At 38.0% G+C, this 27,610-nt stretch overlaps 1 protein-coding gene across 2 annotated transcripts in view; it reads right to left on the bottom strand.

Annotated features, from left to right (window-relative positions):
* The window catches only part of LOC124774718 (trichohyalin), a 402,178-nt gene that overhangs the window by 218,532 nt on the left and 156,036 nt on the right, over positions 1–27,610 (bottom strand). For both annotated transcript variants that reach the window (XM_047249503.1, XM_047249504.1), the window contains exons 4-6: positions 10,166–10,297; positions 8,105–8,253; positions 1,505–1,773 (exon numbers count right to left, since the gene is read on the bottom strand). In XM_047249503.1, coding sequence (XP_047105459.1) covers positions 1,505–1,773; positions 8,105–8,253; positions 10,166–10,297 — 550 coding nt within the window. The remainder of the gene's footprint in view (positions 1–1,504; positions 1,774–8,104; positions 8,254–10,165; positions 10,298–27,610) is intronic.

Here is a 27,610-nt window from a genome sequence, read left to right as displayed (position 1 = left end):
TTTTCCAGACAGACTGAAATACGCTGTGTTTAAACCATTGAATAAAAAAGGGTATAGATCTGATGCTAACAACTACTACCCAATCTCACTTCTGACAGCTTTATCCAAAATTCTTGAAAAAGTAATGTATTCAAGAGTACCATCACATATTTGTAAAAATGATGCTTTTCAACAGAAAATGTTATATATGCTTTCACTGATCAAACATTAAATGCATTGTATAACTGAATATCACCCATTGGGATATTTTGTGATCTCTCCAAGGTTTTTGATTGTGTGAATTGTGAAATTCTTCTAGATAAGCTTAAGTATTGTGGTATGAGTGGGACAGTGCATAAATGGTTTAATCCATACTTAACAGGAAGAATCCAGAGGGTTGAAATTAACAGTAAAGATAGTCTGCAAAAACCAGCAGAGTCCTCTAACTGGGGAGGTATCATGAATGGTGTCCCACAGGGTTCATTCTTTGGTCCCTTATTCTTCTTAATAAATATTAATGACTTGCCACTCTATTTTCACGAAGATGCAAAGCTAGTTCTTTTTGCTGATGATACAAGTATAGCAATCACACCAACAAGCAAGAATCAGCTGAGGAACTTGCAAATAATGTACTTCAGAAAATTATTAAGTGGTTCTTTGCAAATGGACTCTCACTAAATTTTGAGAAAACACAGTTTATACAATTCTGTACATTATAACACCATTGATAAATATAGGCTATGAACAGAAATCTGTTGCTAATCAGAATACTCAAAATTTCTGGGTGTGTGCATTGATGAGAAATTGAATTGGAAGAAGCACATCGATGATCTGCTGTAACAGTTAGATTCAGCTACTTATGCTATTAGGGTTATTCCAAATGTTGGTGATGAACACATCAGTAAATTAGCCTACTATGACTATTTTCATTCACTGCTTCCATATGGCATCATATTTTGGGGCAATTCATCATTAACAGAGAAAGTATTCATTGCACAAAAGCTTGTAATCAGAATAATAGCTGGAGCCCACCGAAGATCACCTCACAGACATTTATTTAAGGAATTTGGGATATTCGCAGTACCTTCACAATAGATATATTCACTTATGAAATTTGTCATTAATAAACCACCCAAATCAAAAATAACAGCGCAGTGCATAGCTACAACACTAGAAGAATGGATGATCTTCTTTATTCTGGATTAAAGCTCACTTTGGTACAGAAAGGGGTGAGATACAATGCAAGAAAAATCTTTGGTCATTTGCCAAGTAGTATTAAAAGTCTGACAGATAGCCAACCAACATTTAAAAGCAAATTAAAAGAATTTCTAAATGACAAGTCCTTTTACTCAATAGATAAATTCTTGATATGAAGTAGTAACTGTAAAAAAAAATTATTAATTAATTATTTTATGCAAAGAAAACTTATGTTAATGTGACATGTTCCACATCATTACAAAATATCATATTCATGATCTATGGAACAAGGATTACTGTATGTATGTATGTATAGATATCACTGTACCTGTATAATGAATTCCACTTCTGGATTTGTTGGTGCATCTACAGAGTGGACCTCTTTCAGTGACTGTATCTTCAGTCTCCTCTGTTTATTAATGTTTTCCCGCTCTTCATTCTGCTGGGCTCTGGATGGGGATGGAGTAGGCTTCTGCTGCTTGACAGGTTCAGGTGGAGCTGGACTGCTGCTGTGATTACTCAGGTCTAATAAATGTGACAGGTCACTAGTGTGCCGACGAAAGTAATAAGTGGCCGATGCTGCTGATGATGCTCGATCTGTCATGAGCAGATGCAATTTTGTCTCCCAGAAATAAAGGATCAATGAACATCCTCTTCCCTACATATGTGTCTACTGTGTTACTATTTATGTTATTTTAGGGTAAAAATTTTTCAAACTACAATATGAAAATCAGGAATTATATGACAGGTCATCCAGAAAGTAAGTCATATTGGTGAATCATGGAAACATTATCAGCTGATTGTAATTCTCTTGATGTGGGACACAACGGCAATTGTTTTAGCTACAGATATATGCCATACAGATTAGGTGAGCTGCGTATGAGTTGCAACAGGTGCCACATGTGATGTTTGGGGAATGATTAATTTTATTTGTAAACAGAATATGACAGTAGCAGATATCCACAATCAAATCTGCAAGATTAAGACCTAATATGAAAAAAGCAATATCTGAATTATTGGTTCTTGAAGTGGTTGCTAACATAAAATTCAAGATGGGTGATATTCACAGTGAAGACTAAAGCAAAAGTGACAGACCCATTTGAAGAAGAGGATGATAAGTGATTAATGGAAACTGATATTTTACAATTACAATATTACATTCCAGTTCCCAGACATTTCAAACAATTTTGCATGACACTGTTGTTCTCAGATTTTGCATCTACATCTATATTCTGCGACATTAGATAAAAGAATAAAACCTGCAGTTTCAGTGTGCATCTTGATCTGATATGAACTGAAGGAGATGAATTCTTTGGCCAAATAATCATCAGGTAAGGAATATATGACAACAACACCCTCCCCTGAAACCAAATGCCAATGTGTCCTCACTGTTGTCAACGGAGACATGGAAGATCATGTGGACAGTGTTTTTGGGAAGCTAAAGAAGTTGGAACTGTCACTCTTAAGACAATCAGCAACTGAACATTGAAACAAACCTCAGGACATCGGTAGTAAACTACATGACAAACTTGACATTTACACCACAATACTCATACATCAAATGGATAGAATTGGTGTGTAGCTGGCAGAAGTGAAAATAATGGATACATTATACATAAGTCTCCAGTTAGAAATACAACACACAGAATGAGAAGATTCATACTTTCCACATGAATCTATAATTATGATTCAGGTATGTTTGCATTTTGGTTGTCTATGAAGCAAGTAGTTCATTCCCGCATTTTGTATCTCCTGTGTACTGATGTGAGCATTATCTCTCTATTCAGACAACAGTACAGATCTTTAGTCACCATCTGAAGTACCTGGTCATGCGCACACTAGTGAGCAAGATTGATTGAAGATGCCATGAGTGCAACCTCCCATTTTTCAGATGTCAGAGGAGTTTGACTATTTTCATCGCCTCTTTAAGGCTGCATGATCTGAAACTTAAGGAAGGAACAAACTGACACCCTGGTGATACAATTGCTATAATAAAATGTAAAGACAGTCTAAAAAGAAAACGAAAAAAACTATACATGGTATGAGTGGTACTTACACAAAATGTACTAGATTTTCAATATTATTTTGCTTAAGTAATTGGCAAAATTCAAAGATTATTGGTCAACAGACTTGTTTTTCCTTCCAGCATTTGTGAGTAAAGTACAGAGTCATGATAAGTTTGGTGCTACATTGTCCATGTTACATCTAAATAACAATGGCACATGTTTCACTGTGACCCAATTCATACGGTGGTCCTTTCTTCGATTTCTTCATAAGTAAATGTAAAAGCAGTTTTCGACCTAACATGAATCCTACAATATTTAAGACAATATGTTCTTTTCATGGCAGCATTGGTTTTAGCACACATATGAAAAAACAAATATAGTATGAAAGTGTGAGCTCTGCGTGATTCAGCAACAGGATAATGCTAAACAGTGATGTGTGTACATGCCCAGCAGAGATTATTGAATTTAGTATCTTGGGACTTTTAGAGAGATTATTTTACAAGTAGTTTTATGTTCAAAAATGACATTATCATTCAGTTGGATAGCCACTACGTGGTGAAGCACTAAACCATGTATTCTATGGTCTAGGATCATCACCCAGACTGTCCTAGCACTCTTATCTGTTACTTATCACTTACTTCATGTGTGACACTGTTTGTTACTACTAAAAATTTCAAGCTGCAAATTGGTCCAGAGCCCACATTAAACAGTAGGTCCCCTTATAACTGGTTGGGTACGTCAGTTCAAAGATTGGAGGAAGGTATACCATCTCCAATAGGACCATGCTTAGTAAACTACTGTCATATTCATATCAACCTCTGAATTGATTATACGTTTACTACTACAACAGCTCATTACTTTTGGATGTGCTGTGGGAAAATAAAGTTCTTGGAGTGGGAATAGTAATGAAAACATGCAAGGTTTGACAGCTCTCTTCAAAATGATGGAGAAAAGCCAACTGTTTCGAGAAGAAAAGAACACCTGTTGACAGCAAAGTAAAACTCAGAATGGAAAATAGTTCCACAAAAGATAAAGCTACTGGCATAGCAATTCCTGTGAGAGCCAAGGAAGAAATAACAGGAAAAATCATAAAGTCAGACATCATCATTGATCACAGTACAAATAAAATTGGTGTTGACAGAGAAATTAAACTCTATGGCTATTACACATATATTGTTCAAAAGTGTGTAAAGCTGTGGAAAAAGATATTTTTTCCATTTATTTATTATACGAATGGTCAATAGCTTTTTATGTCATACCTGAAGACAGTAGGCAAGAAATTGGCTGAAAAGAGAAGATATATTTTCAACATGAATCTACTTCATCCACTTTGCATTTGCATATAATTTTCCAGATGAAGTTTCTATGTAGAGCAAACAAGGTCAACACAACTCACTCCTGCAAAACTGTTATAATAGAGCAGGAGAAGAAAGAAGACTGATAACTGCATCAGGAGGGAGAACAGACAGATTTGCAGGGACAGCAATGTTGGCTCTTGCCACTCCAGAAAAGGAACATTTAAAACTTCTTTCCTTCACAATTCTCACATTCTTCTTTTGTGTCAATTATTCCATCTATTTGAATTGCATGTATTGAAGTAAAATCACTTCCCCATGAAACACTCACTTTTCCATTTTAAATATTCCAACAACCATGTTCTTGTGAATATTTATGTATTTTCGGAGTAGTTTTAAATCAGTACATGGGAGTAGAGTAGTATGTTTTGATTTTTGATCGCTGTCTTTGATTTGAAGAAATTCTTCATGTTCTCTACAGCAATAATAAATGAAAGAAACTGTAAATGTTGGTTACCAACTCATATGGTAAATTTTGTTTGACAACTATACACCAACAGAATATATGCCAAGCGCTTCAAGAACTCACTTTCTGGTTGATTTTCATATCATGCTACAAGACACAATTACAAAACTTCATAATAAGTTAAAATTAATTGCCAAGGGAATTATGTAATTCAAAGGAAAATTTGTTGTACTACAACTACCTGTGAGCAGAAAATTTATTCATTACAAATTAATTGTTCATAGGCAGGAGAGTTTTATCAAATGTGAAAAAAGTAACAACAACAAAATAATTGTGAATCTACTCTACATATATTAATGGAAATCTTGATGGTGATCAAAATAATATTACATTAAATATTATTATTGTGCTACACAATTACATCAGTTCCAATATTCAACAAGCTACTGTCATCAGAACTTACAAGTCATAAAACATAATAGTGGTACAGGAAACATACACTGAAACATTAAAATGAGAAAACTCTAAGCCACTGCCACAAATATAATTCCTAGTCAATTCTAATGAAAAATTGTATGGAACATATTTGAAGTTACATTGTTGAAGTTACTCCAATCGGATACTTAAAGTGTGACAATAACATGGCATTACACCACATCACAACCACAACACATGAAACTAATGTGACCAGGAATAAATGTCTGATAGTATATATCATTACTAGCTGTTTCCAACTGTCCTATACTGTATTCCAAAAATCTCGAAAAAGTGTATAATAAATACCGCAAAATGCCCACTATTTACATCTGAGCAACAAGTTTCAAAGTGAAATAAAAATACACATAAGGTACACAGAAAAGCAACCAGTGGCTTACAGTTTGGTGCAACATTTCTACAAGCATTGGTTCTGCTACAGTTAGCTACACAAACATGTTAGAAAGCAAGGTCATCAATTAAGATCTCAATCACAAAAATTACTGTTGTTAGCCAAAATGTTATTATAGCACTGAAAGTTATTACACACTTTAATATTTCATGACAATCTCAATACTGACACATTTTTACTTACATACCAATCTTTTCGCACAGAAAGAGCCATTAGATCCAAGACACAAAATTGCTTGCACATCTCTTCTTTGAATATGCTTACAGTCTGCACGGTCTAACACTGACAGATTGAATGAATTTTACAGATACTCATGTATCTCTTGACTATGTTAACCTCTGAACACACAGAATATTTGTGGCAGTTACCATGGGTGAGTGCACATTGCATTTCATGCAGATAAATCATAAGCAGCATCATTCACTTTAAGTAAAATTTATATGTATGTTTTAAAAAAATTTATATTAGAGTTTAAATTGTAGATTACCTGATTACACACATTTAAAGGAAGGAGCTTGTATCCAAGCTCTAAATGGCAGTCATGATAACAATATTTGGAAATGTTATAAGTTTTAGGGAATTTGTTTAACACATTTTAAGGCTATTTATTACATTCAATAATTAAAAAACCTTACTGCATATCTTGCTGAGACTGCAGTTTGATGAAATAAATCACACTTAGATTAAATAATTGCACTTATTTAACCAAAATGTTGTGACAAATGCAGTAGGATGATTATTCTGACAGAGCTTTGAGCTTTCACAGCCACAGCTTCACCTTTAATCAAGGAGAAAGACAGGAAAGAGAAGGGACATAAAATTCAAGACAGGGTGCACTGACTGAAATCTGAATTTCTTTCCTTGTGTAGCCTTTAACTTGGTGTCTCTCACATGACCTGAGTTCTAGAGAGAGACTTCCATATGTGAGCAACATATTCAAATTTGATACTGTGTCCCCCATATTACTTGTTTTGTTTCACTCTTCATGACACCTGTTACTCGAAAATCTCAGCATTAAGTCAATTCTCATTTTGATTCAGCTCTGTCAGATTGTGGTCAGTTGGTACATGTGGTCACTCAATCCACATTCACTGCAGTCTGAATAATTTCTGATATTTTATTTTCATATGGTTTATTTTTTCTTCTTTTTTAAGGATAACAAGAAAACATTTTCTGTTGCACTGCCAACTTAGTGAGAAGCATAATTTATAGCAGTATTACTCACAGCATGCAACACTATTGAACAATAAAGGAACAAATGCCCTCACTCCCCAAATCTCCCACAAAAGAAGTACGGCACAGAAAGAGATACACACCAATGAAAAATGTATCTGAAGGAGCAGCTTATATACAGAGCAAATGTATAAGAGGTTATTTCACACATGGTTAAAATGACAGTAAATATTGACAAATAATTTTTTGTTACATTATATATGTATTATTTTCTGTTATGTACAGATAACACAGATTTATTTGTCAAACAATGGAAAATCCAAGATGGAATAATGAGTCTGGCCTTGGCAGCCAGAGACTAAGATCGTGTGTGTGTGTGTGTGTGTGTGTGTGTGTGTGTTTGTGTGTGTGTGTGTTTTGTCTATTCTGATGAAGGCTGAAAGTTTTGTTTGAGAGCCTTTTTGTTGTGCCTATCTGCAACTCAGCATCTCCGCTGTATGGTGAGTAACAACTAACCTTTTCATAAATTGTCACAGATTTATTTGTGTGAGTTATGTGCTGTATCTCTGACAAAAAAATGTTCTTGTTGTCAGTGAAGTCACTTGGAAATACAACTGACTGTAAATGTTAATGCATGCACTGAGTTTCTGGTGTGGCCCTACCATTTTAAACACTCTTAAGAGGCCTTTGTTCAGTCTCTGCTGCATATGAAAGTGCAAAAGAATGTGTGAGAAGCCTATACAGTAACTTTTGACATGGAAACTTCAGTATTTGTGGAACTATGATGAAACTCTATTCTCACTATGTTATTTGTATCAAAGGGCATGAGTCTCTTAACAAGAAAATAAATATGCATTCCATCCAAAATACGAACTGTCACCTAAAAACAAAATACAACTGTAATGTAGGGATAATCAGTAATAGATTTATAAAATATGGTTCCCCTACGTGTGTCAACAACTGTGAGAAACTTATTATTTAATAAGTAAACTTTTTCCTTTTTATTATATGGTTATGTGTTTATTTTGTAGCTTCATATGCAATGAAATGTTATAAATATAGCTGCAAAATAATTAATAAACTATCACTATGAAACGCATACCTTGCCCAGTATCTTGAGGTTGAGGCTGTGGTTTCCGCCTAGGTAATGTGAAACTGAATGATGTTGCAATATCAGCTGTTGTGTCATCTTTCAAATTTCCTAAATCTGGTGTTGATGTCCAGGAGGAGGCAGGCCTCGAAGTCCCAAATCTGAAATATTTTGCCAGCCATTCATGTAGGTCAATCTCTGTAAATACATATGTTACACATTGAGAGGGGAAAAAAGAAAGGGAGTTATGTTTTGCTTTAAATGACTTAAATGGCCAGAAAAAAATGACAACTAGTGTCACACACCCTACTCATGAAATTTTTACATTCTCATACAGCCAGGAATACAGAAAATAAATGTAATGTGTTAACAACACAAAGTTCATTTACACTCATCGGTTTCAAATATTGCTGTGCCAGAGCTTTTTCTAAGTGAATTTGAAACTGAGAAAATTTGTTGCCAGTATCATAATTTGTACCTGGCTGTCTCATAAATCTTTCTCCCCCATCCAATCCTCCTGCACATGGACATACATGAATGAGGGCAACAAATGCTACATTCAAAAATGTCTTGCCCTTCCTACAACATCAATGCAACTGTTCTTCATATACAAGTACAAGTTTATACTGCAAATGTATCTTTGTGTACGTGAGAGGCATGTGACTGAAGAATTGTTACAACATGAATTTTGACACAAGAATATGCTATCAGTTATAAAATTTTTCCTGACTATAAATGATTTCATAAATCACAAGCATGTCAAATTTATAGCTCATCATTTGGTACTAAAACAAAATTAGGGAAGAATGGAAGCATCTCTCCCAATAATATGAATAAAGTGCGAGATTCATGTCATATTATGCAGTCTGACTTCGATACAGCAACATAAGTTACCATTGCTGGTGGAAAGTGTAATGGTGCTACTCTCATCAGCTTTCCCCAGTCATACTGTCTTTTTTCACTAAGTTATTATCAACTGCCACAAACTAAAACAACTACAAATGATGGAAGTTTGAGACACACTTTTATGTTCAAGACAATGTGCTTAAAGTCTAATTAAACATGACTGGACAATTAATTTTCAGGGTTTCTATTTTCAGCATTGTCTTGACAGGATGATGTGTATGCAAAAAGGTATAGGTTATAAAACCATCATCTATTTCTGAACTTAATCCTTGACCTAAACTGTCAAAGGCAGGAGAACGAACATTTAAACAGAGCAGCATTACTAAATATACATTAATTGTTGTGTTTTACACACTAAAAATTTACAAAAGCGTATTGTCATTGAAACAAGATAACAAATGGCAATAAACATAAATGTATTGAAAACAGATGTTACCTTATATAAATGAATTAATGTTAGTTTACAACCAGCAAACTCTGTAAACAAAACAGAATAAACATTACTGTTAATAACAATGTCACACAGTAGACAACACCAAAATTTTAAACATCAAAGCTGCTAACACAGAGGAATAGCATGCAGAACATACACAACTCACTCAAAAAATATCCTTTTTTAAAAAGACATATAGACACTCACGTCACATTTCAGAAAATAATAAGTGATGCATATTTTTTAAACGTAAGCAGTAATGATACATAATTCAAAGAAAACATAAATTGAACTGAAAATGTCACACAGAATTAGAAGGTGAAAAATTCATTGCAAAATTTCAGAGTCTTTACTCATACTTGATCATTTAGTATAAACTGACTGTTACAGTGTCTTGTGATGTGCAATAAGAGAACTACTGTATTTTCAAGAAGCTACAAGGGAACAGTATATTGGCAGTTTCACTAAATACTAGTATAAAACTTACAGGGTAACTAAAAACAAACAGCATTCAAACTGAGGAATACAGGCTGTTCAATCATCTACCTATAATTACAGGAGACATTGTGTACCGAGATACAAAATGTGAGATAAGAAAGCGTCAGCTAGATACTACAGGGCTGAATTTAACACCGTACTGACTACCACAGAAAGACATAAACTACAAAATAAAAGGCAGGAATATCAACTGATCTAAGAATGCTGACAGTGTGGATGTCTGTGTATAGCATCACCTTGATGAGGACCCACTGCTACTGCTGCTAGAAGAGTCCTCGGACTGTGAGGAAGAAGACAGCCAGCTGCTACGGCTACTGCTGCTGCTACCCAGGCCACTATCTGTACTGCTCCGACTGTCGTCACGAGAGCTGCAATTTTGTATTAACACACAATTCCTGTTCGCGCACATGTTTATTCCTATGGAAATGCAGTAACACTGAAAAAAAAAGAGCAGAGGTAGGTCTAACTTCCTCTTACAATACTAGGGCTACCAATCTCCGCAAATACAATTTTTGTTCAGAAAATCACTTAAGTCTTCATGTCTCTTCCATTGTCAAACATTTTATTCATCCTGTTATATCCCATCCATACTATTTCACAAGTGTGATTCTGTACAACCATCAATGGATAGGAGATTTTTATGGATAGTGGTTGAAACATTAAGGAAAAATACTGTGAGAACAACATACAAACATTATTAATATTTCACATGTTCCATGACTTGCAGTCACCAAACATATATTGAACAACACCGTTTTTGCATGTCTGTTGCAATCCCTGTCTCCCTGCAGAGTGAAGAAAATGTTTCTGACTTTCCATCCATTTTCAATTGACTTTCGTGCATACTTTGAATCACATCAACTTTAAGTCACAGTATACTGAATATAATCCTTCCTTCATTCTTTGACAGTTGTCTCTTCTCTGTCCCATCAGCTGAGAGTAATTCTTGCTAATGTAGTTGCACTCAATCCAGATATGGCCAATTTGAATCATGGTGGTAGAAGGAGTTTTCAACGTCATTTCCAGCCAGTAAGGGGAAGATCAGCAGTGGTCTACACCTCTTGCCCAACAGACGGTGCATTAATGCTGTATATTGAATCCAAAACCTATCTATGTGTATTATGGTGCAAGCACATATGACACTGTTGATGGCAAATTCATCTATTAATGGAGACTTTAGGCTCAAGTGCTATTATAGGTGCAAGCAGTGGGGTCACAAGCTCTCTATTATCATGTTCATCAACAAAACAAACATGACAAAATACTACTCACATCCATAACATCCACATACTTAACAGTTTTACCAATATTTGGGAAACAGGACACATACTTTGTAAAACAAAGATGCCTTTGGGAGAAAGAAAGACAACCATTCCATATATGTAAGAAAGTTGATTTTTCTGTTTACTAACCTCTACACGGAAAGTGAATTTTGTGTAACTTATTTTATTTTATAATCTAGTCCATTAGTACAGATGATGAAGCGCTCCAATGTCCCCTATATTTTAAGCAGCATAGACCTATGTAACAATTTTTATCTGTGGAATGGTAGAGGAGAAAATATTGGATAATGTGCTAAATATGTGAACTGATATTTTAAAAAATGTGCATTCTCAAACATTTTTCCCAGTATCCAACTTTTATAGTGTGTGCAAGAGAGATCACATTGGACAATGGAACTGCTTAAAATCTGGACGCCTCAGGTGAAACAAAACGCATAATTTGAATCACTTCCTCATCACCAATGGCATACAATCGATAAATTTTTGTTGGTTGTGAAATATAATTTTGATGAATTTTCTGAAATCTGCAAGTGTCTCAAATAACGTAATTCACATGAATCTACTGGATGGGCGAATAGCTTATTTATGTGTTATACAAATTATATTTGTCTAATCTTGTTCTGACTAGTTTCCCTAATTTTAACTTATGTCTTTGTGTGATTACCAACTTTTATCAATCACAAGGGTGAAGTGTATGTGACTTTTGATCGTCAGATTTGGATTTCAGCAGTTCTGTACAATTAAAGTTTGCTCAGCAGCTGCTGTTGAATCCATTAAAAAGTCTGCCTTTTGTAATATATCTAATATACAAACACTTAGTGAAAATTTCAATTCACTGACATCATGTAGTACAATACCTCACTTTAAAATGATTAGTATTGTGGTGATTCATGAATTTCATAAAAATGACACTAAATTTGAGACTAATTAGCAGACACTATTACAAAATAAAACAAACAACAATGTATTTTAAGAAACTGTGGCATTCATTGTGGTAATGGGAAAGACTCGAATTAGTGAAAATAGTACGAATAAAATATATGGTATTAATCACCAACTGTAATTATTCATTGGACTTTTACGAATGTAGTTTACTCATTCAAGAAGCTATTCTGTCACTTGCAAATGAAGGCACATATTGTAAAACGTAAATTTAGGATGAAAGCTGTAAAGAACATTCTGTCTTAATGACTTTTTTAATTAAACTCATATTGTTGCAACCAGATATAAACCTAATTATAAAATTCTAGGCATCTGTTACAAATTCTGTCAATCAAAACCTGTTTTGTTTTACCCTCTTAGCTTCAATTATTGTTAGGAATGTGAGTTGTGTAATTAGTGTGTATTAATTAATTTTGTGAAGTTCATTATTGTACTCATATTTAGATGGAATTTTCACATTTAAAAACATTTTTACATCATAAATTTCACATATTATTCAATTATGTAATTTTAAATGTATTATTCTGTGTAATCAGAACATCTTAGCTTTGGAACTTTTTATTGTAAATACAATTAAAAATATGTTGTCATTATTAAGTAATAATGATCCAAGTGACCATCTATTATTTAGAATATATAAATAGGGAAGCAGCAAGGCTGCTGTGTCGGGCAGTTTGAGCTGATATCTCGAACTGTAACCTGTGTTAGTTCCTTGAATATTATTTCACTAAGATTTAAAGTTGTGAAAAAGTATGTTTCTTGATTTGTGAACCAGTCAGTTGTTTTACGAAGACATACTGTACAACTCGGCCTCTTGGCAATGTGTCATGATGGATTTGATCAGCTATTACGAACGGAAGAATAAATGTTTAAAAACTGGAACTGATCACTTTCACTTTAAACCACACACTTAATGAAGATCCAGGCAATCTATGAATATTTCAGTCATGTGGAGAAAAATTTCGTTTTAACCTTCTACTTATGATTCTAGATAACATAAGATGACATACACTTTTGATAAGTCAGTTCATCTGTCTTCGAAGTTTTGAGGATTACGTTACCAACGAGTAGATAATAATTAAGTAGAAGTGTTAAACTTTAACCACAAGATATTTCTACATCCTACATCATTATTTTTTACTTTGTGATTCATGTTTAGATTTCTGTTTTATCTGCCAATTAGGTGGGTTTCTTTTATAATTTCAGGATATAAACTAGTTATTATGAATAAAAATTCAATGCTACTGCAAATGCTGCTTCCAGGTGTTTTGCCATTTCTAGAAAGCTCAAAGTGAATTGACATCTGTCAAGTCATTCTGGTAGGTCTATCTGTAATTATACTGAAAGACATAACTGAGATCCTGATACACCTCCAAGACTGTGCCCTCCTGCAGGCACACAACTTCTTGATTACTTTGCCAGGAGAGCCTCAAACAACAGAAATATCTTACTTCTGTTAAAAAGAGTCATTATTCTGGGCCAATAACCATTTCAATGCCTAATACCAGCTCAACATCATTTACAAGTATTCAGTCTTTCCACTCACTAGTTATGTGCTAATGTAATAGTAAAGCTCACCAACAACTCTTCATAATAAACAAATCCATGAAAAATAAATAAATCTACAAAAATCAGAGATAATACTAGAAAAGGGGCAATATCACCACATGGATAAGCACAACAGTTCCCTCTTCCCGTGAATATGCAATGAATGTTGTTGAAGCATTGTCACTCTGGTAACCTATAATGAGTAAGCATGAATTGGATATGCTTGAAGAGCTTGATATGCATACCCCGCATGACAGGCAATGAGACCAACAACAACTTTGTATTCCAGTAACACAGCCCTCTATAGCCAACTAAATGGCTCACAACTGGGCATCTGTGACATGAAAGTTATGTCACAAGATCCTATGGTTCATCGCAAGTGGAAATGCAGATACACTATGTGTCAGTCATTTCACTGCCTTCTTATCCATGACAAGTATAGACAGTTTCAAGAGCACTAGTGGCAAGGAGTTGTGGCAGTCAGTTCAACAGTAATCAGATGATTATCACAATTCACAGGGGCCACACTTCTGTAAGATTGAACTTGGGGTGATAACACCCTCCTCTTACATCAATGACATTTCACACCAATAGGAACAAATACCAACAAAATATAAATGAAATCAAAATAAAATTTCATTGACACCCTTCCTTCATAAAGGGTACTTCTGCAATGGTGATGGTAAGTATAGCTGTCTTCAGCCCAAGGGCTGGTTTGAACAACACAATGTTTCATACAGATTGGAAATGAAATGCTCTTGCCTTTCTCTAACTTGTAACTAACTTAGAAAATTAGTTATAAGAGGACCTACACTTCAAACCAGAACACTGGTGCAACTTGGCATTTTTCACATATACATTAACATTAGTGAAAACTGCAGCACAAAGACTGACATACATACCTAAAATGGGCTTTATATTAGGCAAATGACAATACAATAATAATCAGGACTAAAGAATCATTCCCTATTTCTGACTATAGGATTCGGTATGTTGTGAAGTCTTCCCTACTGCAATCTCAGCCTCTAAATATTGTGACATAAAATCAAAGAACGATCTAAATATGATCTTGAGGAATCTTCCGGTGCATCATTTCTATGTGAGTCAATGAAGCAGCAACAGTGATTGTTGAAGAACTATTATAGATTGTCAACTAAGCATAGCCTGAATGTGTTTAGTGTAGAATGTAGCATGTGAAAATACAGGTCAGGGAGTATTCCTACCATTCATTACTCACCATATGTGTCCAGGCATGTCCTCCTGAGACATGGAGTAAAGTGTTGCCTGAAGAAAGGGCAGTACTTTGTGCTCTGTTGTTTGGATTCATGAATATACATAGGTGATGAACTACAGTTTGACAGCCCAGAGACAATCCATGACCTATAAAGTGGTCATAGCACAAATGCTTCACACGTCTGTCACAACCAAACATGTAACACAATTTTGTATATGTCTTTATGACAACATTTTAGTGTACCCACAGTTGTAAGCAACTATGACTTTCAGCCACTTTTGAGGTATCCTTTAACATTTTGTATTTTGTGATTCAAAACTAACAACAGAGCAGCTAACCCAGAAGGATTTTCTTGTGCTAAATGGAGTGCAGTATGTTGTATGTAACAACAGCCCAAACCATCAGATTTGATGTTTGAACACTATGCTGCTCAGCAATGTGGGCTGTCAGATTGGTTTTGCATAATAGCATCTAAAATAACATAAATGTGGCTATTACCCTAGAACAGGCTGAAGTGGTTCTCATCTGAAAGCATTTGATTCTTGTGCTCAACACACTACAGATGGTATTCAAGTGTCCATTGCCATATGACAAATTTTTGATCACTGGGTCATGGAAGATGACACAGTGTCATACATGCTATCAATTCATCTGGCAGTAAATGAAGTCAAGTACCTGAGTCAAGCAGGATTATATCTACTGCCATGTTCGAGCATTAGAACAACACTGTGGATGTAGCTTTGCATTTACAACTACATATGTATAAATATAAGTCACTGTGCAGTACATGGTGGAGGACACCTTGTTGTATGAGCTATCTGCACTATTCCATTTGTATATTTAAAAAACAGAATGCCTATATGTCTCAATACAAACAGTAGTATTATTTCTGTTAACCTTATGGCCACTGTGTAAGATATTAACAGAAGTAACAGAATTGTCACAAGTCCTCTAAATTTATATCTTTGGGAGTTTCCTGAGCATCTATTTGTGTACTGGCTTTAGTGACTTGTTAAAATCAATGCAGCACATCCTTGAATAGTTCAACATCTGCCATGCCTCTCATGCTGTTGGAGCAGTATTTTAGGATGGATACACTAGTGTCTCTTATGCAGCCTTCTTAACATACATACAACACTTTCCCATTATCTTTGCTAAAAACTAGTTTTCCAATCACCTTCCCTGCTACTGGGTTACTCATGTTCATTACATTTCACACCATATTGTAATGTTATCCGTAGATATTTAAACAAAGAGACAATATTATAAATTATAGAGCGCAGCAATCAGTCATTCTTTTATATCTTTTATTACGCAAATCCAGATTTCTGCTAGTAGCTAGCCATTCTCAATGCACTACTTTCTATTCTCAATGCATGTAAGTCCCTGTTGTTCAGGCATCAGTCACAGTTCTTTGTCTGAATGAGACAATCTCTGTAAGTTCACCAGTAATAGTATAATCAAATAATATCTGGTTCTTGCAGTTATTAGCAAATAAAGAGAAGCGCCATTCGGTAGGTCCCACATTGAAATAATATGTAGGAAAAGTTATTCTGCATTTCCTTCTGACCATGCTGCAACAAGGCTTTCCACACACTACAGCATCGTCAGCAAACAGAGTCTGTTAATACATTTATATATAACCACTAACAGCACCCCCTGATTCTTTAGAGACTGGAGACTGCATGAGTATAGTGTGGGTACTTTGCTCCCCGTCTTAAGAAAAGTCACCTTTTCACACATGTCAATGTTCATGATGTACGTGTCACACAATAATATAATTTTGCACATGCATTCAGTGGTGAATGTGGATATGTCTGCAAAATTTGTCCTAAATAGAATTAGTAAAGAGGTAATAAATTAAAATATCACACCCCGGTGGTGGAGTTTTACTGCAAGAGAAAGTTCAAAACAATTTGAAATCATGAGTAAAGTTATTAGAAGTTGCTACATGTTTTGTTTTTCAAACACTGGATGAATATAATCTGGATAATTTGTGCGCTGTGAGCTATGCTGCAACAAGACACATACAACGTTTCTACCTTAATACTTCACTTACTGTGTAAAATCTTTAACATACAATTATGCACCTTAATGAGTAGACTCAGACAGTGTTTCAAATTTGGGCAATACTAAAAATCAAATTTTTGTTGTCTCTGGAAGCAGTTATGTAGGCAACCTGCAATTATGAGCAGGTGACAGTTTTAACCTGTTGTAGTATCGCGACCCTGTATAATATTCTGCGTTATATCATCAAAACAGTATTTGAGCAACTCATACTATGCCATTCATCCGATTGTGATGAAACATTGGTGAGTTGTTATGCACCCGTCCGGAAAGGTTTTGGAGGAGGTAGGAAAGTGTATGTGTGTTTGCAGGGAGGGGGGACTTAGCAGCATGACTCCAGAATATCTGGAGCAATTTCAGCTAAATTTTTTATATACAAGACTCATTATTTGTGTAATTATTGGTAGTGTACTCTTAACATTCCTAGGGGTGGGGGCTGAGAAGATGTGAGACGTAAAAAATATTTGAAGACAGCTGATATTGGTATCAAAGCTATAGTTTACAGGATCTCAAGGATCATTGGTGACAGTCTCGATACATTTCCACCCCTAGGAGTGTGGGTTTGGGGGATAGGAAGACAGTGACATATCAGTGTATATCTGTAAAGGCTGAGGCAATTTCTACCATACTTGCCCCCCTTCTAACAGCCGTGTACCGCAAGTCTCTAGAGGAACGGAAGGTTCCAAATGATTGGAAAAGAGCACAGGTAGTCCCAGTCTTCAAGAAGGGTCGTCGAGCAGATGCGCAAAACTATAGACCTATATCTCTGACGTCGATCTGTTGTAGAATTTTAGAACATGTTTTTTGCTCGAGTATCATGTCGTTTTTGGAAACCCAGAATCTACTATGTAGGAATCAACATGGATTCCGGAAACAGCGATCGTGTGAGACCCAACTCGCTTTATTTGTTCATGAGACCCAGAAAATATTAGATACAGGCTCCCAGGTAGATGCTATTTTTCTTGACTTCCAGAAGGTGTTCGATACAGTTCCTCACTGTCGCCTGATAAACAAAGTAAGAGCCTATGGAATATCAGACCAGCTGTGTGGCTGGATTGAAGAGTTTTTAGCAAACAGAACACAGCATGTTGTTATCAATGGAGAGACGTCTACAGGCGTTAAAGTAACCTCTGGCGTGCCACAGGGGAGTGTTATGGGACCATTGCTTTTCACAATATATATAAATGACCTAGTAGATAGTGTCGGAAGTTCCATGCGGCTTTTCGCGGATGATGCTGTAGTATACAGAGAAGTTGCAGCATTAGAAAATTGCAGCGAAATGCAGGAAGATCTGCAGCGGATAGGCACTTGGTGCAGGGAGTGGCAACTGACCCTTAACATAGACAAATGTAATGTACTGCGAATACATAGAAAGAAGGATCCTTTATTGTATGATTATATGATAGCGGAACAAACACTGGTAGCAGTTACTTCTGTAAAATATCTGGGAGTATGCGTGCGGAACGATTTGAAGTGGAATGATCATATAAAATTAATTGTTGGTAAGACGGGTACCAGGTTGAGATTCATTGGGAGAGTCCTTAGAAAATGTAGTCCATCAACAAAGGAGGTGGCTTACAAAACACTCGTTCGACCTATACTTGAGTATTGCTCATCAGTGTGGGATCCGTACCAGATCGGGTTGACGGAGGAGATAGAGAAGATCCAAAGAAGAGTGGCATGTTTCATCACAGGGTTATTTGGTAACCGTGATAGCGTTACGGAGATGTTTAACGAACTCAAGTGGCAGACTCTGCAAGAGAGGCGCTCTGCATCGCGGTCTGGCTTGCTGTCCAGGTTTCGAGAGGGTGCGTTTCTGGATGAGGTATCGAATATATTGCTTCCCCCTACTTATACCTCCCGAGGAGATCACGAATGTAAAATTAGAGAGATTAGAGCGCGCACGGAGGCTTTCAGACAGTCGTTCTTCCCGCGAAACATACGCGACTGGAACAGGAAAGGGAGGTAATGACAGTGGCACGTAAAGTGCCCTCCGCCACACACCGTTGGGTGGCTTGTGGAGTATAAATGTAGATGTAGATGCAGATGTAGATACCTGGTAAACGTATCACTGGGGAAGAAATTACTGTGACAATAAGACACACCTAGCATCCCTATAGCTGAGGATGGTGATGGAAAAGATGGCATAGGGACATAACTGAGGAACGCTTGGAAGTATTTCAACCAAATTTGTTACATACACATGGTTTAAATTCAAAGAAATTGCACCAATGGCAACTGATAGGTATGTACCAAATAAATTAATAAGAGATGGTACTGATCCCCCATGGTACACAAAACAGGTCAGAACACCGTTTCAGAAGCAACAAAAAATGTATGCCAATTTTAAAGGAACAGAAAATCCCCAAGATTGGTGAAGTTGAACATAAGTTCATAATTTACTGTGATCTTCGATCCCCCACAGCGAAACTCTCTTAAAATCTGGTAGAAAACCCAAGGATATTCTCACCGTATGTAAAGTACACCAGCAGCAAGGTGCAATCAGTACCTTCACTAGGCAATAGCAATGGTAATGTTACTGATGGCAGTGCCACTAAAGCAGAGTTACTAACACAGTATTCCGAAATTCATTCACAAAAGAAGACAAAGTAAATTTTCCAGGATTCAAATCAAGAACAACTGCCAACATGAATAACTTAGAAATAGGCACCCTCAGTGTAGTGAAGTAGCTTAAATTACTTAATAAGGGCAAGGCCTCCGGTCCAGACTCTGTATCAGCTAGGTTCCTTTCAGAGTATGCTGATGCAGTAGTTCCATACTAAGCAATCGCATATAAACACTTGCTCATAGAAAGATCCATACATAAAGACTGGAAAGTTGCACAAGCCACACCAATACCCAATGGGAGTAATCCTCTGAATTACACACCCATTTTACTAACTTTGATTTGCAATATGGTTTTGGAACATATTTCGTGTTCGAACATTTGAATTACTTCGAAGAGAACAATTTACTGACAAATAGCCAACATGGATTCACAAAATATTATTCTTATGAAACCCAACTAGTTCTTTATTCTCATGGAGTGAGTGCTATCAACAGCTGAGTCCATATTTTTTAGATTTCCACAAGTCTTATGACACCTGAACTCACAAGAGACTACTGATCAAATTGAGTATCCTATCAGATGTGTGACTGAATTCGTTATTTATTTCCTGTTGGTAAGGCCATAGTTCGTAATAATTAATAAGAAGTCATCGAGTAAAACGTAAGTAATATCTGGTGTTCCCCAAGGAAGTGTTACAGGCCCTCTGCTGTTCCTGATCTACAAAAACGATTTAACAGACAATCTCAGTTTGCAGATGATGGTTTCATTTACCGTCTTGTAAAGTCATCCGTATGAGGACTAAAAGGAGTCCGCTAAATTTTGGATTCACAATTAATCACACAAATCTAAAGGCTGTAAATTCAACTAAACACTTAGGGATTACAATTACGTATAACTTATTAACTTATAAATTGGAACGATCACGTGGATAATGTTGTGTGGAAAGCAAAACCAAAGACTGTGATATATTGGCAAAACACTTAAAAAAAATGAAACAGGTCTACTACAGAGACTGCTTAACTACGATTGTCTGCCCTCCTCTGGAGTCCTGCTGTGCGGTGTGGGACGCATCACATGAGATTGACGGAGGGCACTGAAAAACCTCAAATTCTGTATTATCGCGAAATAGGGGAGACAGTGCCACAGATATGATACATGAACTGGGGATGGCAATCATTAAAACAAAGAGGTTTTCCGTTGCGGCAGGACCTTCTCATGAAATTTCACTGAAGAACGTTCTCCTCAGAAAGTGAAAATATTTTTTGACGCTCACCTGCACAGGGAGAAAAGTTTATCATAATAAAATACGAGAAATCAGAGCTCGCACGGCAAGATTGCGCGCTATGTTTGAAAGTGGGGACGACAGAGAACTTGAAGGTGGGTCGATGAAACCTCTACCAGGCACTTAATTTTGAATTGCTGAGTAATCATATGGATGTTGACACAACTCATTATTTGTATAAAAATACTCGGGAATAAGATAACCCTTCTACCAAAGGGATGGCGGTAGGTACGAGAAGTGGTGACCTGTAAAAAATGATCAGAAACGACTTGTCGGTATTTCTTTCCTTTATTTAGTCGACTTGGAATGCTTTAAATGTATGAAGCGCAATCTGTCTCTTATACGTGTTGCTGAATGTGTCGAGAGTCGCGAGAGTAAGTACTGCAGTGAGCCATATACGGATTATTTACCGAGTTTGTGTTGTACCCACCACTTTTCGTTACGTGAGCAGCGCCTGGACAAAATGGTGACTAAGCATGAAAACTGTTGGAATATGCGAGATGTTTATTTGTTACAATAGGGCAATGGTGCATTCAGAAGAAAGTGTCGAAAAGAACCGCCATGTAAACAGAACACTGTGCCTTGGTAACGACAAATCAGGAAACCTGGTTGTCTCTGTATACGTAAGTACCAGTCGACCAGTGGTCCCCGATGTAACCGTGCAGAGGGCGAAGGATAGCGTCGCACGCAGTCCATAAAAATCAATGGTTCGCGCAAGCCACAAAATTGGAATATCGCAGCAAACTGTGTAGAATATTTAGCGAAGGCAGTTGCATTTCAAACCTTACCGTCTGCAGTTCGTGCAACAATTAAAACCGCAAGATTACTGCCGGGATCTTCAATTTTGCATCACGATGCAGGTAGCACATGAGGATGAAAATTTCGCCTTCAAGCTGACACTCAGCGACGAAGCAAGCTTCCAGTGTGAGACTGTGGCGCACTGAAAATAGCCATGAAATTGTGGCTCATGAACGAAATTCGCCGAAAGTTTATGCTTTCTCTTCGCTGTCACAGACGAAGCAGTATGGGCCGTTTCTCTTGTGCGAGAAGACTGTGACATGTACCTCTTACTTCGATACGTTGTAGTTGTTGTTTTCAAAACTGACTTCCGAGAATTTTATCTTCCAACAATACAGGGCACCCCCGCATTGGAGCATCGATGTACGTCGCTACCTAACGACGAATTGTCACATCGCTGGATTTGGCGCAGTGGGAGAGATTATGTTGCTCTGTTCCCTTGGTCCTCCAAGTCGTACGGTTCAAACCCGCGTCCAGCCATCCTGGTTTAGGATTTCCGTGATTTCCCTAGATCGCTTCAGGCAAATGCCGGAATTGTTCCTTTGAAAGAACGCGGCCGATTTCCTTCCCCATCGTTCCCTAATCCGAGCTTGTGCTCCGTCTCTAATGACCTCGTTGTCGACGGGACGTTAACACTAACATCCTCCCCCTCCTACTCCAGGTCGACTGATCTAAGGTCTTGTGACTTTTTCCTTTGGGGTACATTAAGAACTATGTTTGCGAACCCCAACTGCCAAGGACACTGGAACAGCTCAGAGAACTATCACTGTTACTGTTGGTGACCCCGATCCGATGTTGCTAAGGTATGTAGCGAATCTGACTGCCGTTAGCACATATGTCATGTGACCAGAGGGGCACACATAGAACATACGTAGAGTGCAAAATGCAATCCTCGCGAGTTTACGGTTCTATTCATATATCAATCATATTTTTGCATGTAATACTTTGGAAAATATAATCTTTGAAAACAAATGAATCGTTTATTGTAGCTCTGTGAAGTCGCGGGCAAAAAGCTAGTCCATAAAGAAAATACGCTGCTTGTTCTATGACAATGTAATAACGTACTGTACGACTTCTGAGTCAAATTCTTTAGGTAGTATGTTCATCGCTCGTGATAGGCTATTTTTAGCCGTGTTTACTTTGGCTAGTACTCGAGACATACTTCAGGCCGCTGGCATACCGCATCCTAAATTTGAAAACTTTCGCTTAGGAGCCAGGAAATATGAAATAACTCTTCTGCTTACGCAATCTGATACGAACTATTTATTACATAGGTATGCATAGACCGTTCGTACACTTTAGCACCAAAACTATACACATGATAAAAGATCCTCATCTGCGTACTTTGAGATAAGGAACTAACGGTCGAAGACTAATATATAGATTTTAACGTACGTCAGAGATTCCTTGTGCAATACTAGCTCCAATGAAAGACTGTAACCAAAAAGTGTCGTAGTAATGTGTGCCAGAGATCTTCATCCATTTACATCAATATCAAGGGGTGGATTTCGCTCTTTTTTGTCAGGAGCTTGCAAACTTGGGTTCGAAGTTTAGATAGAGGGACCTGTCCAACACGACTGCATCATCCTACGAAAGTGGCCGAAACATCGAAAGACAAGCCGATGAAATTCGGGCAAGTATGTTGCCATAAACGCAAATGCATGTGCAACTGTAGCCTACATGTACATCCACATACGAGGGTAACCCCAAAAGTAAGGTCTCCTATTTTTTATAAGTACATAGACCTGTTTATTTCTGCAATGGTTTACATCAGTTAATAGCTTGAACATTTAGCTATTTTTCGATATAATCACCATTTCCGTCGATGCATTTTTGTAGATGCTGTGGCAGTTTTTGTATGCCCATGTCATACCAGCTCGCCGCCATGCTGTTCAGAAAGTTATGAACCTCTTCGTTCACCTCGTCGTCGGAGCTGAATCGCTTTCCGGCCAAATGTTCTTTTAACTTAGAGAACAGGTGATAGTCACTGGGCCCCAAGTCAGGACTATATGGTGGGTGGGTGATTATGTTCCACTGAAGCTGTTGCAGGAGAGCAACGGTTTGCCGAGCGATGTGTGGGCGAGCGTTGTCATGGAATATGTATACGCCCTTGCTCAACATTCCTCTTCTCCGGTTCTGAATTGCCCGTTTGAGTTTTTTCAGTCTCATAGTACCTGTCAGCATTAATTGTGGTCCCAGTGGGCATAAAGTCGACCAACAATACCCCTTTCGGATCCCAAACACGGTTGCCATGACTTTACCGGCAGACTGTGTTTGTTTGAATTTCCGCGGCTTTGGCGAAGAAGGATGCTGCCACTGGCGTGATTGTTGCTTGGTCTCAGGTGTAAAGTGGTATGCCCAGATATCGTCACCCGTGACAATTGAGTCCAGAAACAGCATGGCGGCGAGCTGGTATGAAGTTAGCATACAAAAACTGCCACAGCATCTACAAAAATGCATCGACAGAAATGGTGATTTTGTCGAAAAACAGTTAAATGTTCAAGCTGTAAACTGATGTAAACCATTGTAGAAATAAACAGATCTATGTACTTATAAAAAAATAGGAGACCTTACTTTTGGGATTACCCTCGTATGTTAGTGCATGTACATCCACATACGTTACTGCACTCTTTGTTGATCAATACAAGACGTTGTGAAACGTGGTCCTGGCAACAATTCGCCTTTCTGAGGGAGGAAAAAAACACGGGGAATTTATTAAGAACCATATTACGGAACCACTACTTAACTTTGGAGTAAATCCTCAGCATCTTAATAAGATTTCATGTACTTTGCTTGAGGCGCTCATATACGCAACGCATTGCAATCCTTCCCACATCTTTCTAGCGCAGTCCAGAAACACGTTTTCGATGGCGATTATTTGAAAAATGAGGTTCATCGCTTGATTAACGTTGCCAAAGACACTGTCCGATTCATGAAGAAAGCTGGCGATGTGCATTCATCAGAGATAAGCTTGAAGCAAGAAACGGAGGCTAGATGGAACAGCTTGTTTAGAGTGTTACAGTCTATAGTTAGGAAGCATCAAAAAGTAAGGGAAATGCTTGCGGAAAAGGGCGCCTCTGACAAAACTTAACGCTTATGACAACGAATTTGCAACACAAGTCATGACGTTTTTGGAGCCATTCAAAGACGTAACAGGAGCGCTCGAAGACAAGAAGTATCCTACAGTTCAGTATTTCTTGTTATGGGTTGCATAAACTGAAAAGTCATTGTAATGCACGGCTCAACAATACAGACGCATGTTTCTTTAAATTATTGCAGATCGAGTTTTCTTCTTTATTACGCGCTGTGTGTCCAGCAAATGCTCAATGTATTTAGCGGCAAACGCAAGTTTCAGCATCACTGGCATTATACTGTACGGTACAACTGCCGTAAAAAATTAAGTCTTATTTTAACCCTTACATACTCGCGCTGGTGTACGGCATACACCGCTTATCCATGTTTGCCGTATCTTATCTCGAACAGATGAAACAGACTTGATCCGAAACGCATCGCCGATTTAATACACACATACAAATGGCTATGATTTGCACATACATAGCTAGTAACGCAACTTTGTGCTCAATATATCTTCCACAGAAACCAGTGCCTCAATATGTGTTTAAGGGTTAGATTCAAATAACTTTTTAGCTAACGGATATCATCACAGGTTTTCAGTAACACTGAAATTAAACTGTCGATAATATTTGGCAATCTACCTGTTTTCATCACGTATTGCTGAGGGAACTTTTATGCTCGATTTTGTACGTCCAATGATAAATCACTTCAATTAATTATGCATCAATCGCATCTGGAAGAGATTAATCCACAGCTACATATTAATCACTTTTAAATGACGAAAAGAAGAATTAGTCTATTCAGTGCTTAATTAAAAGAATATGTATACTGACCAGCCAGAACTACCCAATAGCCGGCACGCATGAATAATAGGGGCGACGTGTTGTTGCATGGAAGCAAAAGGAGGCCTTGGGGGGGGGGGGGGGGGGGAGATGAAGTCTGACGCCACATTCAGTCACTTCCCAGATTGTTCTTGTTCAGATCTGGCGAGCTGGGGGCCAGCATATCAACTGGAACAAATCACTCTGTTCCTCGAATCACTCCATCACACTACTGACCTTGTGACATGGTGCATTAACTTTTTCGAAAAATGCCACTGCCGTAGGGAAACATGGTCGTCACGAAGAGGTGTACGTGGTTTGCAACCAGTGTACGATACTCCTTCGCCATCATGTTGCATTGCACGAGCTCCACTGGACCCACGGATGCCCACGTGAATGTTCCCCGCAGCATAATGGAGCCTCCGCCAGCTAGTCTCCGTCCCGCAGTACAGGTGACAAGGAGCTGTTCCCCTCGAAGACGACGGATTTGTGCCCTCTCATTGGCATGATGAAGAAGATAATGGGATTCATCAGACCATGCAACGCTCTGCCACTGCGTCAGCGTCCAGTGCCGATGGTCACGTGCTCATTTCAGTCGTAGTTGCCGATGTCGTGGTGTTAACATTAACACACGCATGGGTCGTCGGCTGCGGAGGCCCATGGTTAGAAGTGTTCAGCGCACTGTGTGTTCAGACACATTTGTACTCTGCCCAGCGTTCGTCTGATGTTAGTTCGGACACAGTTCGTCTGATGTTAATTCCGACACAGTTCGCCGCCTGTCCTGTTTCACCAGTCTGCCCAGCCTACGACTCCGACATCCGTAATGAGGGGTGGCCGCCCAACACACGACGTCTGGACGTGATTTCATCGCGTGTTGAAGACATTCAACACAGCACTCCTCGAATACTCGACAAGTCGTGCAGTTTCCGAAATGCTCGCTCCGAGCCTCCGGACTATCACTCTCTTCCCTCGGTCAAACTCAGATAGATTGCGATCCTTCCCCATTCCACACACGGACAGCTCGCTCACTGATACTACACGCACCGCACGTGTGTCTGACTAGCAGTCATTCCTCGCCAGGTGACGCTGCTATCGCCTGGACAAGTTTATATCGATAGTAGGTCGGTGGTCATAATATTCTGGCTGATCAGTCATAAGGCAATTTAACTTTGGCGTACGCCTTATATGTGTATCCCAGTTAAACAACACTGCTTTAGCAAAACTGATGGAAGTACTACGGACTGGTTTCACTCAGAAGAATGAATGGATAGGTCACTCAACTAAAGCACTAAGGAGTTATTTCAATAGAAAGAACAAATACTTGGTCCAACTCACAGTCACGCGGGGTAGCCGCGCGGTCTCAGGTGTCTTGTCACGGTCCGGCGGCTCCCCCCGTCGGAGGTTCGAGTCCTCCCTCGGGCATGGGTGAGTGTGTTGTCCTTAGCGTAAGTTAGTCTGGAGGGGATAGGTGTGTGTGTTGTCCTTAGCGTAAGTTAGTCTAAGTTAGATTAAGTAGTGCGTAAGCTTAGGGACCGATGACCTTAGTAGTTTGGTCCCATAAGACCTTACCACAAATTTCCAAATTTCCAGCTGACAGGAAACTACAAACTTATTTCACTAGAAACGCAAGATTGGCTAATTCAGTCAATGCGCCAAACCACATCGAATTGTGTCGCATGTTTTCATTCTGTTCCACTCACAGAATGGTTTAGCTCGAATGAAACAAATGAGTGAATAGCCAAAAAAAAAAAAAAAAAAATTATATATATATATATATATATATATATATATATATATATATATATATATGTCTCTGAGCTCTGTGAGACTTACCTTCTGAGGTCATCAGTCCCCTAGAACTTAGAACTACTTAAACCTAAGTAACCTAAGGACATCACACACATCCATTCCCGAGGCAGGATTCGACCTGCGACCGTAGCAGTAGCGCGATTCCAGAATGTAGCCGCAGTGGTTACACACTGGACTCGCATTCGGGAGGACGACGGTTCAATCCCGCGTCCGGCCATCCTGATTTAGGTTTTCCGTGATTTCCCTAAATCAC

Source organism: Schistocerca piceifrons, chromosome 2, assembly GCF_021461385.2.
Source record: "Schistocerca piceifrons isolate TAMUIC-IGC-003096 chromosome 2, iqSchPice1.1, whole genome shotgun sequence".
In the NCBI taxonomy this organism is placed as follows: Eukaryota; Metazoa; Arthropoda; class Insecta; order Orthoptera; family Acrididae; genus Schistocerca; species Schistocerca piceifrons.
The sequence above is the reverse complement of the archived record's forward strand: the minus strand, read 5'-3'. Positions and strand labels throughout refer to the sequence as shown.